The sequence below is a fragment of the Strix uralensis genome, chromosome 17 (assembly GCF_047716275.1).
Source record: "Strix uralensis isolate ZFMK-TIS-50842 chromosome 17, bStrUra1, whole genome shotgun sequence".
NCBI classification, from domain to species: Eukaryota; Metazoa; Chordata; class Aves; order Strigiformes; family Strigidae; genus Strix; species Strix uralensis.
This window is the reverse complement of record NC_133988.1, coordinates 7077361-7096325: the sequence shown is the minus strand read 5'-3', so window position 1 is coordinate 7096325 and position 18965 is coordinate 7077361. Positions and strand designations below refer to the sequence as shown.

The 18965-nt window shown below is 39.6% G+C and overlaps 1 protein-coding gene across 1 annotated transcript; it reads right to left on the bottom strand.

Moving 5' to 3' along the window:
* Positions 1 to 255: 255 nt before the first annotated feature.
* CRKL (CRK like proto-oncogene, adaptor protein) lies at positions 256 to 18886 on the bottom strand. The gene is made up of 3 exons (XM_074886867.1): positions 18025 to 18886; positions 14017 to 14479; positions 256 to 5058 (listed from the first exon to the last, which is right to left on the bottom strand). The coding sequence occupies exons 1-3, from the start codon at positions 18336 to 18338 to the stop codon at positions 4924 to 4926; spliced, it is 912 nt and encodes a 303-aa protein (XP_074742968.1). The 5' UTR covers positions 18339 to 18886; the 3' UTR covers positions 256 to 4923.
* Between the last annotated feature and the right edge of the window lie 79 nt (positions 18887 to 18965).

Here is an 18965-nt window from a genome sequence, read left to right as displayed (position 1 = left end):
TGTGGCACAGGGGACACTTGGCTTTGCTACGTAAATAGTAAAGCAAGAGGTCCTGGTGCTGTCACGAGAAGCGGCTGCAGCAGCAGGCTGGCACTCCTGGCTTCTGCCAAGAGCTAAAGGCTGACAATGTGGGCAGAAAGGGGATTAGCCAGCCTAGTGCACACACCTTGCCTCTTCCCACACTTGTATTTGAACTACTACAGTTTTTCTCTGAAATGTAACTTGCCAAATGTGAATACTTGATAAGACACTATGCAGAGTTGGCTATGAATGTTTATTAACAGCGCATGGAAATCTGTACTCCAGAGAAGACAAACATGAGGCTGTGAACATACCTACAGAGTCCAGGGAAACAACGCAAGCTTTTCAGACTTCTCCTTTGCAGCAGTTGAGTGGCTGATGTTCCTCTGAAGTTTTTCTCCTACACAAGATCATCTCAAGTTTCAACACATTGTTAATGATTTAACTGAATGATCCCAAATATTAAAAACCCTTAAGTTCTACTTAGTGCTATTCTTGACGTGGATTGACTGTAAAAAGGCAAAAGACGACCTCCTCTTTCGACTTGCAGAAGCAGGTATTTATGCCACGCTAGGCTGACACCTTTCAGCAGTGGCTAGAATGCCGGCTGTTCATCCTCCAGTACCTGCACAGGTTACGCCTTATTTACTCAAAGAATAATAAGCTAAATTCAAACCGTACGCATAAACCAGTCATTCTTACAAGCGCAGTCAAGGGTATCACAGTAAAAGGTGGTCAGGATTTGTACAGAGACGTTTAGAAGCCTCGGCAAAACAGCAGCATTAAATACAGTGAGAGGAGGAGCACCGGAGTGTCGGGTGTGAGGGCGGAGGCGACAGTGATAATCTGTGTAAGCAGAGATGCATCTTTTTCAGGTGAACCTCCAGCGCACAGCAGTGTAGTCTGAGAAGAGGCACGAGGATGGAACAGGAGAGTAGCATTCAGCCTGGCAACAGCATTTTCTCCTGCTTAATTCTTCCTTTGATTCCAGTCGGCACTCTCATTCACCCACGGGACAGGGCATTGGATTGACAGAGTAAGGACTTAAATACTCTGCTAATATCGTCAAGGTTTTAAGACTAAAGACAACAAATAGTACTGTAAGTTGAGGCAAGTTTTATTTAGACTGTACAAACAGGGCACTGGGAAAAAAAACAGTGGCTTGATGTTGGGACCAGTTCTATGAACTAAGTGGAGTAAGAAATTAAAAAGGCACTAATCTTAAGAAAAGACACTCCATATATTCTAAGAATATAATTCATTTAATACTGTTAATCTTATAGCACAAAAAATAAAACAAGCTATAATCCCCAAAATAAACTTTAAAAGCTTACACTTAATATTATTGCCTGAAGATCATGGTCTTTAAATTACATATTGTGTTTTAAAGTTTACACAGTGAAGACTGTCTCAAATACAAGGCCACCTTTCCCACTGCAATAATTGTATCCTTATCCCACAACACACTTTCATTTAACACAAGTAAACAGAAAATGACAACTCTACGAGAATGCTTTCACTGGTCCCAAAAGGCAGTCTTTTAGGCAGGTCTCACTTTCAGATGCAGGTATTGAGGAAAATGCTTGAAAATTTGACTAGAAAACAAAGGCAGCCCACTCGTTCCCAGGATGTTAATACAATATAAAAAATTACTTTACAGGCACATGAAATGGCACAAAGAATGCTGTTTTTCCCTTTACAAAAATAATGCTCAGGCTCTTCAGAGCCACAACCCAAACAGGATATTCCCTTTTGTTTATTCTTTCCCAATTTGTAAACAATCGTGAATTAAATTAGCGCTTATCCAGTGATGGACACTGATTCAAACAGTTTTCATTAAACTTTCAGACTGGTCAGAGGCTTCAATGTCTATATACACATGTACACAACAGGAGGAAGTCAAACAGTAAGCCTTTCACGATAGTTAACTATTGTGGCACCAGGTAATTAAACCAGCTCTTAGTTCAAAAGCAAGAACAAATTTAATGGTGCATAGATTGAAGCCATCACTTGTAGGCTCTCATGATTCAGATTTAAGTATACATTACACACCCAAGCCCATTTACACTGATAGGTTATCACTCAAATTGAAGAGGCTTCATAAAGCAACAGACAGCACACACGTAAGCAAGCAACAAGCGACTGAGAATCCGGAGTCCTTCAAGGAGAAACACACACTGATCAAATGCAGTCTTTATATGAAAATACTTGTTTTATAGTAAAATAGCAAAGACATGTTTTGAAGCAAGGTTACAGGCTGGTCAGTATGCTACATTTAAACCACATTTAACATACCTGAACCACACCACTGCTACTCAGAGAAACACTGTTCATCCGTGGCCTAAAACCAGGTTCACAGGAATTTAAGAATTCTTGTCTTTGCATCAGATGCCACTACACACAAATTTTGCATAGTTTTGAAGGTAAAATATTTTGCTTTTTGGCAGTATCAGAACATAATTAAACCTAAAACAACGCTTGTGTTCAATGAGGGGATGAGTCAAGACATTTATTTCAGTGAAGAAAATCCAGGTTAAAAGCTGTGTTCAAGATCTCAAATCTCACAGTATTTATTTACCATGCAAAGGAAGAATTCCACAGTCAGTCTTCTGAAGAGCTGCCTGTAACTAGGTCAGGTCTGAAATAAGATTTCTCTGCAGCAGACTGAGTTGAGTGCAGTTTCTGTATTCAAAAGATGACTTTCAGTAGTACAATCTATGTAGTAAACTTACGGGTATAGTTGGGGCACAGAAAAAGTGTGACCTTCTTCAGTTAAGAGAGCTGCATAGCTTTTCTTTGCAAGACAAAATGTCAATGCCTATTGTCAAGAATTACTCTTACAGCACCAAACACTTCAGTCAATGCTACTCTACTTCACAGTTAATTTGGTAGTAAAATGCTCTACAAGAATTTCTAGACTGTCAGCCACTTGATCAGTACTACAGAAAATAGCTAATAGATGAACGGACAGACTTCTTTAAAAAAACCCAGCATTTTGAATGTCTTGTTGCAAATGCCGTTTTTGCATTTCTTCAGTGCCTTCCAATCAAGGATCTCACGGCACTTTCACGTGAGCTAAGAACAACGTGCTTTTATTAGGATCAAGCGACACAAATCAACAAGAAAACATGCTGGAACTTAAGACATCAACTTTCATATAATTTGACATTTATAAGAACTGGTGAGATTCTGCGGATATCTGAAGTTTCTCATTTTGCTACAACCGACAGCCTTTAAAAGTTGAAAAATGGGGGCTGCTGTTTTCCTGTCAGCTTCTGCAACAGATATTTTTCTTTAACCAGGCTGTCTGAAAAGGGAGGTCTTGTAGTTGTAGTCTTTGCAGACATGTACTCTGTTAATTCAGTGTTCCATTATTTTTAAGAGAGCATTCCAGTTCACCTACAACACACATTTAAAGGCGGCACAGGATACCGCTGTACCTAAGCTTTCATATCCTCTACACAGGTTAAGGACTTTAACCTGTATGGCATGAATTGTACTTATTTAGCTGCAGCCACACAGTTCCCTACTCTAAGTACAATTACAGCAGTATAGCTTATGTACAGAAAAAGGGAAAGAAGCTATACTGATAACAGACACCTTTGTGGCCTCCTCCAGCCTGAGCATTAATTTAGCACATGGGGGAACCCAGGCAGCTGACTCAAATTAACCATTTTCTAGAGGATGCTGGGAGGGGAAGGGATCTGGGGCATATATAAACCAGAGCCAACTCATCCGGAAGGGTAAGAAAAGATGGCAGCATGCAGAGGACTTGGGATGCAAGCAAGGAAAAAGAGGGAGGAAAAAAAGAAGATGAAAGCAGCTCTGGAAAAGAAGCACAGCAACATGGAGACACGCTAGAGAAAAGGTACTGTGTTTGAAAAGGAGCTTTCAACAAGCTGGGGCTGGCATAGCTAGGAAACTTTGGAGAGATAAGGGAGCCTGCAGAGAAACAGGTGTAAGAGGTGTATGTTTAAATAAGAGGATTTTATCAGTATTTATCAAGTTCTTCTGTCCCACTCCTTTCCTACCTCTCCACACTATGGCAATCTGATCAATCTGTCTACCAAGTAACAGCTTGGTGACAAGCACTTCTAGACTAGTCAAACTACACTTTCAACACTGCAGAAAAGCTGTATGCAGACCAGGCCAAAGTGTTTCCCTTTAAAGCTCACTTTCTACAGTTAGTGCTTGCAAAAATCAACAGAAATGCATTAGGTATGTCAAAAACAGATTACAAGTATCAACCCCTCCTAAGTTTCCTTATAAATAAATGCCTCAGCTTCAATGCAGCTCAATCAATGGTTATTTGCATTTAACACACACTGTTTCAGGAAGGTCAACAACAAGCTCAAGAGTTAACAGAAAAGAGCAGCTTCTAATACAACTGCTTAGAATACATAAGCTTCAATTATTGTCCTTTAAAGAGACCATCATTTTAAATGTACTACCTTAGGACAGGTTCTCTTAAAACTAAGTCTCCTTCAGTCCTAAAATTGCATTTTTGTTGTTGCTTTTTGTTGGACAGTAATGCACGAGTTGCTTGTTTGATCTAAGATTAGGGCTCTTCCTACTGAGCAAGCCAGAAAAAAAAAAATCCATGGAAGTCTCAACAGGAAAGGTTTTCTTCCCATACTTCTCTGCTAGGTACTGGTTCAGTCTTCTCCAACTTAAGGCCCAATAGAGTTTTAAAAGTGAAACTAAATGACGCAACTATGGTATGAAGGTCAGGCAGTGACTTCAGTTGTATGTATTCCAAATGTATATTAAAAGAACCGTCAAACTGCAGCAAGCTGGAAAATGGGCAACGCTAGCAATGTGCCATTAAGTCATCATCCCACCTCAAACAATGCTAATGATAGCCAGGAAAATGAAGCAGCAGTGTAAATCGGGCAGAGGGAATCATTCGTTCTCATCTGGGTTTTGAGGGTCAAATATTTTGACATGCGTGAATGGGAAAAGCCCTTTTCGCCCGTTGACTTCTCCTTCCCACTGACCGTTTATATTCATCCTTGTAACCTTCACAATATCTCCAACCTGCATAATTAAAAAAAAATCAATTATCACACATGGAAATCTCATGTCTGATACAAATACAAATCAAATTAAGAGGAACAACAAATACAAGCTCATTATAGGGAAAAAACCCCAACCCTCTTCTTGGCATAAGGTTCAATTTAAAAGTTACTTTTCCTTAACTAAAATACCAGCATTTTGCTGCTAAACATGATAATGTTGTCTACACGCTTTTTCAGACTCTTAACTAAATGTATATTTACATATTCAGACAAATTGCTGAACTACACCTTCTCCTATAGGAAAGCTTACAACTTCACACAACAACATATTTAGCTGAGATGATATAAATTAACATCACTAAAGCTACCATCAGTAATGAGATGCAACATCCATTCAGAAGAGCACAGTGCTTACAGTGCTTTTAGCATCAGCTGGCTTATTTCAAAAGAAATCTAGTTCTTCAAAGAGAGATTCCTATGGCAAAGAAACCACTACTTGAAGTTGCAGTTCTGATTATCAGTCTAAGAAGCTTCTGTAGTTTCTAAAATAATGGTACACTTCCAAATCAAGCAAAAGTGATCTCAAACTTTTTTATTTTTTAAAAGTATTACATGTACAGATTCTAGCTTTATTTGTTGTTTTCACCTCTACTTCCTGCCAAAGAATTTTAAATAGGAACAATGACATGTCGGGCCTTTCCTACCATAACTATGTCTCTTCCTATTTGGCAGTGAAAGATGAGAAAAGCTAAACTACGATCAAGCAAAAAACATCAGCCCAAATAATAAGTTATACTCTTATCATTGTTCAATGGCTATATTTAATTTGGATTAGGATCATTTACAAACCAAAATATCCAATTTGACAAGTAGCATTTAACACTAGTTAAATAGTCAGTTCTCCCTTAAACGCTTCAGAATAGCTGAACATGTGGTCTGCTGCAGCCGCTCTAACTTTACACCTCCCTTCCTGTTTACTTAATGTACTCTGTGGTAACTATAGTAAATATTAGAAAAGTGACATTAGCACCTAATAACTAATTTCACAAAAAGTAGAGCCAGCCTATAACCAATAGCCAACAGTTCATAAGTTTCTTCCCCAAACTAGGTCAAATCTCTTCGTAGTTGAGTCTCAGTTACCAAGCTACCTCTGTGAAATCCAAAAGGTAACCAGCTTTAATCTTTTTTAAGGAAAAACTAGATTTTTGTCCTGATACAGTATGTATAACAGTTTGTCTACATTAACTAAGCAGTATTAAAATTTAGAACTGATGCAGATAGTTTAAGGACCTTGGCCAAGGGCCTTAGATTAAAACTTTTTAAACTTTTCAGGTAAGACCTGTATATTTTCTGTTAAAGAAAAAAAACCCCTGAGTTTACAAAACAGTGTGCATGTGACTATATGATCTGAAGCCTGTTTAAACCAGTTACCATTACCCCAAAAGATATTTTTTGAAGATCACTCAGAAGCAAGAATCCTTAAGTGAAGTTTAAGATACTATAATAAACTCCTTAGCAGTCAGTGTTCTCTCTCTTAAAATAAAATTTCTCAACCTTTGAAACTCTTTTTAGAGATTTAAGCTTTATGTTGCATATTAGAATGAAATTAGACATTTAAGAAAAATGTGTTGCTCCATCTCCCCTACTTTTTCCCCACTACTACTGCTGTCCATGTCCTATCTGCTCCCCCAAATTGAGACTGTCCCACTTGAAACACTTGTAATCTTGTGCTTTTAAGAGAGGAGGAAACCATCTGAACTCCCGTAAGTTCCCGGGATATAACTGAAATCATATTACTTTCTTAAATGGACATCTTTACACTGTTTCTAAACTCAAACATGAAGTCAGCATATACTATTAAGTAGTTACACACTGCCCATGATAGTTAGCACATACAGCATTAATTTGACTGTTTTTCATCTCTTCACAGGCTACTGCAGCATGCTTTAATTGTGTATTTGCTAAAAGGCACAATTTGTCAGACTTTTCACTGAATAGAAAGGCTAGAGAAAGCTTTATATAGTAACAAGATGACCTAAAGAGGAACCTAACAAATGTCTCTTTAGGAAAATGCTGATAACATCTATAAATACTCAGTGTTACATTGAAGTTTTAGACCCAAATTCAAGAAGATGCAGCCATCATCGTGACAGTTAAAACCTATAAGAAACTGCATTTGCACCACACCATAAAACCAATACACTCTCAAACACTTTAATCTTATCCATGGAAGAAAAAAAATAAGTATCTGTAGTACACTGGTTCAAAAACATGGACCTGCATTTTCTGAGAGTCTGACAATTTAATTCTGCTCACGTGCTGTACAGATCAAGCCATTATTCATTTTGAAGCTCTAGCAAAAGGTATCCTTCAATTTGACTCAATGATTTCTACAACATGAATAGGTTTGGAAGTCTTGCTTCAGCTGAGTGAAAAAAAAGATTTACAGTAAGTCCACTGCATCGCAACAAACTGCCACATAAATTAACAATGTAAAATGTTCCTTAGACTGCTGGGTGGGCAAAGTTGCTACAAATCAGTATCTGCCATTAAAGAGTGCTAGCTGACAAAAGCTACTCCCATACACCAAGAACAACTGGAATAGTAAATTGATTTGCAATAACTTTATATTATTTTTGAGTGGATTTTTTTAAATGAAAGCTTCTGAATATCCTCTTGTGCTTTTTTGTTTAAAAAAAAAAAAAGCAGTTCCCCTGAGAAGATTAAATGAAGCATCATGTTGAAACAAGATTTTTAGAGAAGGAACCTTTATGTCATGATAGAATAATTCATGGATCTTACATTAAAGATCTCCATTTTGACAACGTCTAGAAGAATCTGGTTAAGTAGTCCCTCTATTTTTTCTACTAAAAGCAATATTTGGTAAATGCTTTTTAAAGCATCTATAATATGGTCAGCTGAGGTGTGATCTCCCACTAAAATGATTTAACACACCATTTTTTTCGGAGAACATTTTAAGCCAGTCAGAAGGATTGTCTTATGATTAGGCACAGGACAGAGTCAGGAGACCCCGTTCTATTCTCATCTCTGCCACAAACTTCCTGTATGACTCTGGACAGCTCACGGTCCTTATCTATAAATTAGGATAATGCTTCCTTAGTCTCAGCATCCCTCAGATGTTTGTAAAGCAATTGTAAAGCATGCCAGCATCGCTGGATGGAAGTATCAACTGCTGAAATGAGTAATACTTCTGAAATGCAGCCATTTGGTTCCACCCAAATGATAAAAATCAGAACGTATTTTAGATAGCATCCTCTCATTATGTCCCTGTTACAGCATGAATTCAAAGCCCTGGGGAAATGCAAGCTGTGGAACATGCCAGTCAGGAAGGTTACTTCATTCCCTCTAGACTCTTCCATACCTGCATACACTGCAAAAGGTTTCCTGCATGCCGTTTTAGTCACACAGTCAACCAATTAAACATTCTACAGGTATTACAATTGTATGTTAATAGTTCAGTGGCTGATAGAGTTCTGTAATGTAAGTTTAAGGGGATAAAAATGCATTAGAAGTCTAAATCATTTTAGCCCACTGAGTCAAAAGCTATAAAAAACATATTGCTCTCTGGAATTTATGGGGTGTTGAATCTCAGTCATTATTCTAATTAGTGTCACAGCTCCCCTTCTTTGGTAACACTTGCATTAGTACCAAAACTGAAGCAATTGTTCAGACCAGCTGCCTGTTCTGAAGAATAAACAAGGCTCAACACTAAGAAGTAACTTGATAACCCACTGTCCCCAAAAGGTATAAAGCTGAGCTACACAAAAAAGGCAGAATTCAGTCACACTGCAAGCAGGACAAAGTGACACTGAAGTAGCTGGTGCTTTACGTATTGAAAGATTCAAGAAACCAACAGGCTGAAAGCACAGCTTAATTATCTTTCACTTCTAATGTTGTGTGCCAGAAGAATAATGATGCCCAAACCAGAGAATCAAGTAGTTCAGAGGAAAGACCTTCAACCATTCTTGAAGCATGAAAGCAGGTCAGAGGGCAGCACAGAAATGTTCAAGTCCTAGATGCAATTAATCTAGCCTCATCTAGGAACAGAGTAAAACAATAGTTTTCATTTCAAGTATAGCTAGGACAACTGCCAGAGTTGGGGTTGCAGCACCCCAGATAAAGTGCTACTTTTCATTAAATGATGGTAGCCTGTCTCCACATGATTAAGCCAGTTGTCATGATTGTACACAATTTGGAGAGCTCAAAACTCCCACAGACCATCATTCCCGAGCCACGCTGAATCTCACTGTAGCACAGGATCTTGTCTAGGTTGTCCATGTTGCTTTCAGTTTCACCTGAAAAACTGCAAACAGTTCTGAGGGTGAATGTATATTCAATTGTGAGGCACTCAGCACTATCATGATGGGAACCATCAACAACTTTGGAAAAGGAAGTCACAAAGATTAAGACTGCACACAAATCTCCAAAGTAATTGTCAGCTGTATTTTCAAAGGTAGCATACTCAAAAGTTGGTGTATGTCAGCACAGACACAGGAATCCTGCTGCCAATGTCACTTTCAATTGAATCGTTATCAGAACTAAAGCTCCCTGATCAACACTTCACACTGTACAAGTATAGGCTCAATATTTTGATTAAAATCTACACCTTGTGGGTCAGATGCATTTCAATGTTTAATACAGCATTACTAAGTTTCCTTGGCTTAAGAAGAGCACAATGCTTGTTGTCTAGTGAAAGAAGTAGTCTAATTTCCTAATTAAGAAAGTTCTACTAGCAGCACATTTTGGCCTACTTGTCTCAACTTTCCTTTGAAGAAGAAAAAAGTTAACTGTAACCTAATTGTAACAAGCTCAAGAGAAATACTGTAAGTCAGTTATATAATTATGGTGCATGGACATTTATTTCACAACATTTCAGTGACAGGTTAACTCTGTACTAGCAAACATACATGTATATGATTGATATATCATGAACAAATAAACGACTTAATACTAAAATGCTGGCATGGGCCTAGAAAAAGCCATCATTAGTATAAAAACTTTGCTATAATAATATAGTGAAGGTCTTGATAAAAAAAAAAATCTTCAGATTCCATAACACTCATGTTAACTCTGGAGATTAACTCTAGGACTACTACTGTCTTCAAAATGGTTTATGATGCTTGTTACAGTATTTGTAATATATTTAAGAACCATTTTTTAAACACATAGCAGATGTAAGTCTAGTGGCTGCTGGTGGTCTCCTGTTTTCTGGTTCCTTATGCCATTTCATTCCATTTCATAAGTGAATTTGGAATTTGTTGTTCACATGCTGAATCAACCTTCAAACAATTCACTAATTTTTAAGGGAATTACACACCATTAGTTCATCTACTGCCTATGCTGAATATAAAGAAGGCTACTTTGGATCCAAACAAGAAGTACCCAACTTCCAAGGCATAAGCTCCTTTAAGGTAAAACATACCAGGTCTTAGTTTACTGGGCACTGCTCACATGCTGGTTAGAGCATGCCAGTTTAAAACAAGGCTACATTAGCATATTATAGATAACAGGCTGGCTATAGAACTACAGGTTGTTAAATGCTGAGCAACTTTAAGGTAGACTTTGCTGCTCTCTATCATACTAACAGTGCCAAAGAATCTCTGCTCTTACAAAATTCATCACCTTCTTAAAGTGCTACCTTGTGTAACCTTCAAACACAGGACCACCCTCCTAGTTTTCCCACAGAAAAGCAGGCTTGAAGAACAGCAGTACATCGCCTGTAATGCAGAGTTCTATAGGCAATAAATACAGGACGCTGTATTCCTGCCCTTCATATTCCTTCCTCTAGAGCACCAGAAAGGAAGGAAATTGCTTCTTGGCTAGAAGACCACAAGTAAAGAAACAGATCTGGCTCCCTGGTGGTTTGGGTTTTTTTTTTTTTTCCAAATGCAGTATCCAGGAAAATACTACACACATTAGTAGTAAAGTTAGTTAGTTGTGGTGAGAAAATGCAGACTTCAATTATTTCATTAAAAACATTAAATCTGAACTGCCAAGGTAACTAACTCAACTGACAACAGTATATGTAAATCTTAGAAATATATATATATTTATCATAAGCTTTACTGATTGTTCAGTACTGGTGCCACACGATGCCCGAAGTTATATTTAATCCAACTGTATGCTTTGAGATAGTAGCTATACTTAAAACTTTTATTTTAGCCTATAAACAGATGACTATTTATTATTTTAGAGAATAAAAGTATATAATGCAGTAGGACCAAGTCAACATTTAGACATTAGTCACTTCAATAATACCAATATGAATGCTAAATAATTTTAGCCCAGCAAGGCCCAAATTGCAATAAATGCTGTATTAACTAGTACTCTTACAGGAACATTGTAGCTGCCCTTAAACTGTCACATTTTAAATACTATTTAAACACTCTGTCATTATCCAACCAAACAGATCTTGTTCCAGATTGTCAGTAGAACATTCAGTTGTTTTACAAGTATACCTTCCTTACAAAACAACCTTCTCTGTAACAGGCTATGAATCTGTATCTTTTCTTAAAGAAAACTTCTGACAGTTCATGTAAACAGTAGTGTGCAACAGAAAAACTGGACTTGGATGCAGAGAGCTTGTCCCCTTTTCAAGCTGAACCCAGGAGAACGACATCCCTCCACTTAAAAGGAAGTCAAGCAGATTACTACGCAATAGCTTTATTTACTCCAGATGGTATTCTCTTCCTTTTAAGTACTGTCTGTGTGCTGACCACACAAAGCTAGAGCCAGAAAACAGATATATTGCTCTCATATTGTTTTATCAGTTTAAATGAGATTGCACAATCAGGCATTGCGTAATTATACTAACAATGTGTTCTACCTGTACAAGCTGAACTGCAATTTAGAGTACACCTATACTAAGGTGGAGTACTGTCAAATACTATTATTCTGAAAGAACACCATTAACTTTCTTCCAAAACATTCCCCTAATCTGTTCTTTCTCTACCACTAGCTACTTTCAGTGCTCTTACAAAATAGAAGCTTCAAATGGTCCCGATTATTTACTGACATCTAGAACCCTGACAAAGTTGGGATTAAATACATCATCAGGTCCCAGTAGGTGTTAGGCAATCTGAAGGAAGATCATGAAAACATGACTTTTTTCTTTGAGTGGTACATGTGACAAAAAAGTATTGCTATAATGAGGTTGCTAAAGTTCCCTATGCATGGATAGATATGGAGGAGCTGTAATCACTGATTTTGATGAAAATGTAGACCAGTTCCCAGAATTCTGCTTCTGAAACCTCCTGAGAAGCCAGTGTGGCTAAGGTGCACTTGCAAAGAAAAAGACTACCATAGGAAGAAAAAATAAGCCAGTGGTGGGAGACACAAAGACAGGAGTCAGTAAGTGATTAGAATTCAGTGGAAAAGAATCTCTCAAACAGAACTTCATCAATTTGAAGGTTCAAAATAATTCAAACCTCTATGTTGGTCAGAGAATTAATCCTACTGATATGCTAGAGTAAGTAAAATGATGGGAGTAGCTAGGTCACTAAAGAGCAAGTCAGAAAGATCTGAGAGGGCCATCCTTCCAAGTTCTACTACCCTGCACCAAAGCAAGTTCCCTGAAGTAATCTGGTGACACATCAATAACATAACAAAATCAATCGCTTGCCTTGCTTTGTTTTCGGAAGCATGAGTAGTGCTGGCAGGAATCTTCTGTACAGTGCAGTTGGCAGTGAATTTACACTTTGCTCTATGATAATTTTCATACACTGTTCACAAATAACAAGCTGCTAGATTTCATAACTCAAGGAAAATCAAGTGATACATATTTAACTTAACCCCGTAAGAGTAATTACCTGTAGAGGTTTTATAACACTGGAGGAAAAACACTTAGGGCAACTCTTACAAATAACTGGAAGTCACAAATATAACCTTTCAAATTTCAGTCAGAAGTATTAGCTATAGGTAACAGCTTTAACTTGCAAAGTAACTGAGCAAAAGCAACAGGAAAAGTTCAAAAGTATTTTTAAAACCACTGTTAATTTACTTGCTAAAATGCTGTTGCTTCCTTTGCTTCTTTCCTTGCATTTGCTCCTTGAAGTACTGTAGCACACTCAAGTTTCATCTTGGAGACTACCACTTCTTCCAGGTGAAACATTTTTGAACTGAGTTAACTAGCCTTCAGTATAATCCAAATATAAAATTAACAGTCTCAGCATTCTGGATATAGCTTTAAAAACGTCTTTCATCATTTATGCCAGTTAAATTAGAATTGTGATATGAATTCTTTACTATTTAAAGAATAAAGCTCTAAAGTCTTAAAGACGTGCCTAATAAAAATAAAATTAAAAATGCTTTGGCAAGCACAGGAACTTATTAAAGGTTCAACATCTTTAGAGGATACACTACAGTCTTTCATCTAACCCCCACAATCCCGCTTTAGGTCTTAAGGTTTCTCAAATTCCACTTTTGAAAGCCAAAGTAAAAGGGACTAGAGTACTTTCTGGCCAGATTGCAGCTCTCAGCACCAGACACTCAAGTGCACGTCACACTACAGACTACGTTTATGAGCAATCCTTACCTTTCTCTGAAGAATGCTACTGCCAGTTCTCAACCTGGAATACTGCAGTGATTAATGAAACATCTCTTTCCTTCCCCAAGATTAGGTGGACAAGCAGTCATCCTCTCACTAGCACTTACTTCCACAGCAGCATGTATACACTCCACTACCCTTGTAACATATTTGCGCTGCTGAACAGGCAAGAACAGAGGGTAAATACAGGTCCTGAAGTAACTTGGTCACTTTTCTCAGAGGAAGTGGTAGAGATGAAGCAATTTTTGTAGATCTTTCTTCAGAATATAGCCTAACTTCTTCTTAGTCCCTTGACATAGATAAGCAGGCTCCATATGAACCCATCCACACCAACTTTGCCACTAGCAATTCTTAGTTTCTTACTTTACAAAAGAATTGAAAACCATAAGACTTTTGAGAGGAAAAACTTACCTCTAATGCCAGCGCAGTCTTGTCATAAGCACAGGGTACTCTCTTTTGGATAGCTTTGGCATAGACTGGTCCGTTCTGTGTTGATGGCAGAGGATTGATCACTGCTCCAGGTGTACTGGATACTGAGGGAAGGGGGCTGGCGGTTTGAGGCTGAGCATAAGCGTGGGCAGGTTCTGGAATACCATAACTGTTGGAATTCCTGTTTCCATGCTTCCCATGAGAAGATCTGACTAGCTTTTCTACATAAGGAACAGGAATCATCCCAATACGACCATCCTTGTTTCTGGCACTCCACCACTGTTCTTCTGGCTTCTCTACAATTACCAGTATCTCGCCCTTTTTAAATGGAAGATCCTCAGCATCATTGCCAGGAAAGTCATAGAGAGTCCGAACATACTCCACATTTTCTTCTGCAGTGGACATAGCAGGGGCAGATCCAGATCCCATTGGTGGGCTTGGATACCTAAGTTTAAAAAAGATTTGGTATAAGCAATAGCTATTATTGTGGATTTCCAGTAACAAAACTAAGTACCAGTTTTACAGTAGACACACTAATTAGAGAATTATTTATTCAGCATTGTAACAAAAGTATTGCCTTGGTAGCACTGTGAGGCATTTCAGGAATAACTTGTTCTCTCAAGTAATTACTTAAATACCCAAATAGGAAACCCAATAAAAACCTATCACAGATGCAGAAATTTGGGAGAAATAATGCAAAATCGTCATCCACTTGTTTTGGATTGTTGTGAGGATCTTAGGGTAGAATAAAATTAATTCTACAGCTTAAGTTACAAGAGTCATGATACATAAAAACAAATGAAAATTATTTAGGTGACTTGTGGTAGAAGGGCAATACATAAAATCAAGATAAAATTATCTGGGTGATTTGGGGTGGCGGGGCCCTTTGATGAGCTAAATAATCCTCTTCAGTTCATCACATCTATATTTTTAACTTCAGCATCCACTTCTTCGGGGAGCATAGTGGAAAAAGGCAGCAAAAGACGAGGGTATGATAAACACAGTTTTCTAACTCAAAGCTAGAAGTCCAGTGTTATCTTCCTGATCGGTAGTAACAGCATCTTTCCAACTGAATCCTACTACTTACATGCAGAATTCTGGGGACAGCCAGTCACATTTATACTGAAAACTTCTTTATTTAAGAAAAGAGATAGGCAGATCCAGTGTTTTTAGGAGACAACACTTTTCCCCTCTTTTCTGGAAAGTAATATGGAATTAAGCTCCCTAATCTTACTTTTACAACTTCAGCTCTCAAAGGGCTGTTATAATATAACAGAGAAATTATTAGTTTCAAAGTACTTATCTTTACTGTTTATTTAAATACCAAATAACCTGAAAGTGACATCTTCATAAAAGACAGTATGAAACACTTGTATCCATTGTTAAGAATGGAGTAAGAAATGAAAAAGCTAACCATCTAGAAATATTTCTTTGCATTATTAACCATAACATTACCTTTAATTTAGTCACATAATTGTTTATTACTATGCCCATCATCTGTCCAGTACAGTCACTTCATTGTCTGTGATATGATTGTTCATCAAATGAGACCATTTTCACTGCAATCTGTTTTCATCATAAATTTTATACACTTTATTCAAAGCATCTGTCAGAAATCTTAACGTATCTAGGCCACAGCAGATACTTATTATCTAAGCTACGATATCAAGAATGCATGTCATTAGCCTACTTCAATTCTCTTTTGCTACTGGCAAAATAAGATGGAAGTCAAATCCCTATGATTTCTGCAAGATATGCCAGAAGCCCTAAACAGAAAGATAAATGCTTCTTTAAGGCACCCTGCTGCAGGTAAAGCCAGGGGAGAGAGGGAACCCTTTAGAGAGCAGTCACTCTGCATTAGCAAGAGCTCAGAGATGGTCAATGGTGGTCAGAGCTCACTATTGACACAAAACAAATAGAGCGCTTAGAAGCAGTCAGTTTTCAACTGTTTTACAAGTTTAAAATGTCATCTCTGAGCTAGAAGTGTTGTATGGCTATATACAAGAAACTACTTAATCCTACCACGAAAGCCACCTTTCATACTGTACTTTATGAAATGAATCAACAGCCTTCAAAAGCATAAGCACCTGAGTGCGATGTTCCCCTGAAAATGCCCAAGAAATAAGAATTAGCAATAACAGTTCTGAAGCACATACCTGTCCACCCCTACTCTAAATTCAGTCCATTAACTAAAAATAAATTAAAAAAAAGGAAACGCTACCTCTCATACTCCCTCTTGCAGCAGGAAGTCTCCTTCAAACAGAATTTCAAACCGTGAACCATGTCATTGATTTTTCTAAATGAGTTTAGAACAAAAATCATGCTAAGGAAAATCACCTAGTTGACCTCATTTGTTGCTTTATAAAAAAGCTTGTCAGTTCACAGTAGGCTAAGTCCCATCTGTCTCTGTATGCCGAGAGAACAATATGCAATCAAAACCTTGAAAATACGGTGGAACTAAAATGTTCATAAAATGTTTCACATAAGACTCCTAACAAATACCAAGCAAGCAAGTGGAATCTGGTATGTTTTCAAGTGTTTTGAGAAAGCCAAGTCAGTCATTGCCATAAATGATTAAGAACAAGATTTTACATCCAGAAAGGCACAACAGTATCCAGGTTAAAGAGAATAGAGATAAGCATAAAGATTGCTTCAGTGTAGACTTTTTTTCCTCCCAACTGTCCACAAATTTAGTCATGCACATAACTCTGGGCAGCTCCATTTAAGCATTCCTGCAATGGTGAAAGTGATTTTTTTTTTTTCACCTACCCATCTCTCTAGCCACAGCACCATCACTACCCAGAAGACTTCTCAGCAACTTTAAGAGTTCTTGAAGCTAGTGCTTTCTGTCACATTCCACCCCATCACCTGACAGCTTTATAGAAAGGCTTTGACTACTTGAGTTTTTCAACTTGACAAGCTATTTGTCAACCTTTGACAACTTACTGATTAAGAACTGGCCTATGCCAAGATTAAATTGTGACTATAAACCTCAAAGTTATTATTCCCTCCTAAGAATTTGCTAATCTGCAAAACACAGTAACATTTTAAACTGCAGAATTTTAAGTGAACTAATTTGGCTTTCTTTTTTTAATGTGTCACTATTTTTCTAGCTTTTATTTCACTTCATTCTATCCAAGAAGCCCAAAAGCTTTGAAATAAGATACTGGGATAGGCTTTATTAATTGAAAATAAGGAATATGTTCTAGAGTCTTAATAAGCAGTTTACTGATGAAAGTTGCAGGTATGTCCCATGTTAGAAACAGGACAAAGAATGAGCTCATAGCCAAGTCACATTTTCCCATCCTCCTAGAATAGCATTTCTCAACGTAGTGCATGCAGTATGCAGATGAACAGTGCCATAACCAAACTGTGAGAAATAAATGTTTTACATTTTTTGAGGGGTGGAAATGCCACTCTAGAAGTTTGAAAAATGCTGTCCTTGAATGTATTAGAGCTGACTTAACAGGGTGAAGCAGTCTAATGACATAAAGGCCTGTTCTACTGTAATCAGTGTGGATGCAGGGGCAGCCAGCAACTTAAGCTCAGAGGCTGTACTTCAATCACTGAGGAGACTTGTGAACCAGCTTCTCAACCACCCTAGGAACAGAAGGACAATACCAGAAGGAAAGGTTGACACAAAGCACGACCACACCCTCCTGCAAGGCAATTACAGCCAGTGGTAGAAATGTACACGGTACCTTTACATATGCCTACATGCACTGTAAGGACAGGCCCCGTGCATTATATGGATGATTTGACTGAAAGGGCAATCTGTAATGGTCACAGAGATCCAGAGGGCTAAGAAGGCCCACTGTTAGAAACAGCTTCAAGCAAGGGCCATAACAAATGCTTCCTCAGTATCCATAGCATGGCCCTACATCCAATGCTAAAATCCTGGAGCTACTATGCTGGACTAAGACACCCCCCTCCTTGCGCCACCTCAAGCAAAGATGGCAGTGGGTGGGGCGAGGGGAGGGTGGCACTCACCTGGGCGCAGGCTCGATGAGGGTGGTGGTGTCCAGGTAGTGGATCTTGTAGAACTCCAGCAGGGCGGGCAGGTGCTCAAACTCCTGGTCGCCGATCTTAAAACGGCGGTTGGGCAAGGAGTTAATGATGTAGTGGGAAACCCGGGAGTTCTCGGACACCGAGAGCACGTAGTCCCCCGGGCAGGTGGACGAGTCCCGCACCAGGAACATGCCATGCCGCTGCCCTTGCAACCGCGTCTGCGCCTCCGCCCGGGACACCGGGCCCACGTACCAGCTGGAGCGGTCCGACGAATCGAAACGAGCGGCGGAGGACATGACTCCGGGCGGGGAAGGGGAAGGGAGGGGGGGGAAGGAAGGTGAAGAGCCCAAAGGCCCAGGCGGAGGAAGAGACCCGCAGAAGGGAAGGCCTGGGCAAGGAGGCCTGGGAGGCGGAGCGGGCGGGGGGCTAGGAGGAAGCGGCTAGTACCCAGCCCAGAAGATAGGAAGCCCAGGGAAAGGGGGATAAGGGAGTAGGAAGCTCCGTGCCTCTGGAGGCGAAGGACGGAGGAGCGGCTAGGGTGGGGCTGGCCAGACGCGGCGGTCAGGGCCCCCGAGTCTCCCTCAGCGGCGGGGTGTGCAGGGCATCCTTCCCGCCTCTCTCTCAGGCCTGCGGCGGGCCCGGCTGGGCGGGTGGCGAAGAGCAGCGGCGGCTGACAAGGACAGGCGGCCCGGGAAGGCGGCGAGGGTAGCCTGCTACGGTGCCTCAGCGCCGGGCGCGGGCGGGGGGGAAGGGGGGGACAGGGGAGGCAGAAGCGCCAGGCTCCCGCTTTCTCCTACGGGTTCCCTCCCCTCTCGGAGCCGAGCTCCAAAATGGCGGCGGCGCCGGGCGGTAGGAGTTCTCCGGAGACACCGCCCCGCGCAGGCGCGCTGCGGCTCGCGCCGGGGGGGGGGAACGTGGGGCTG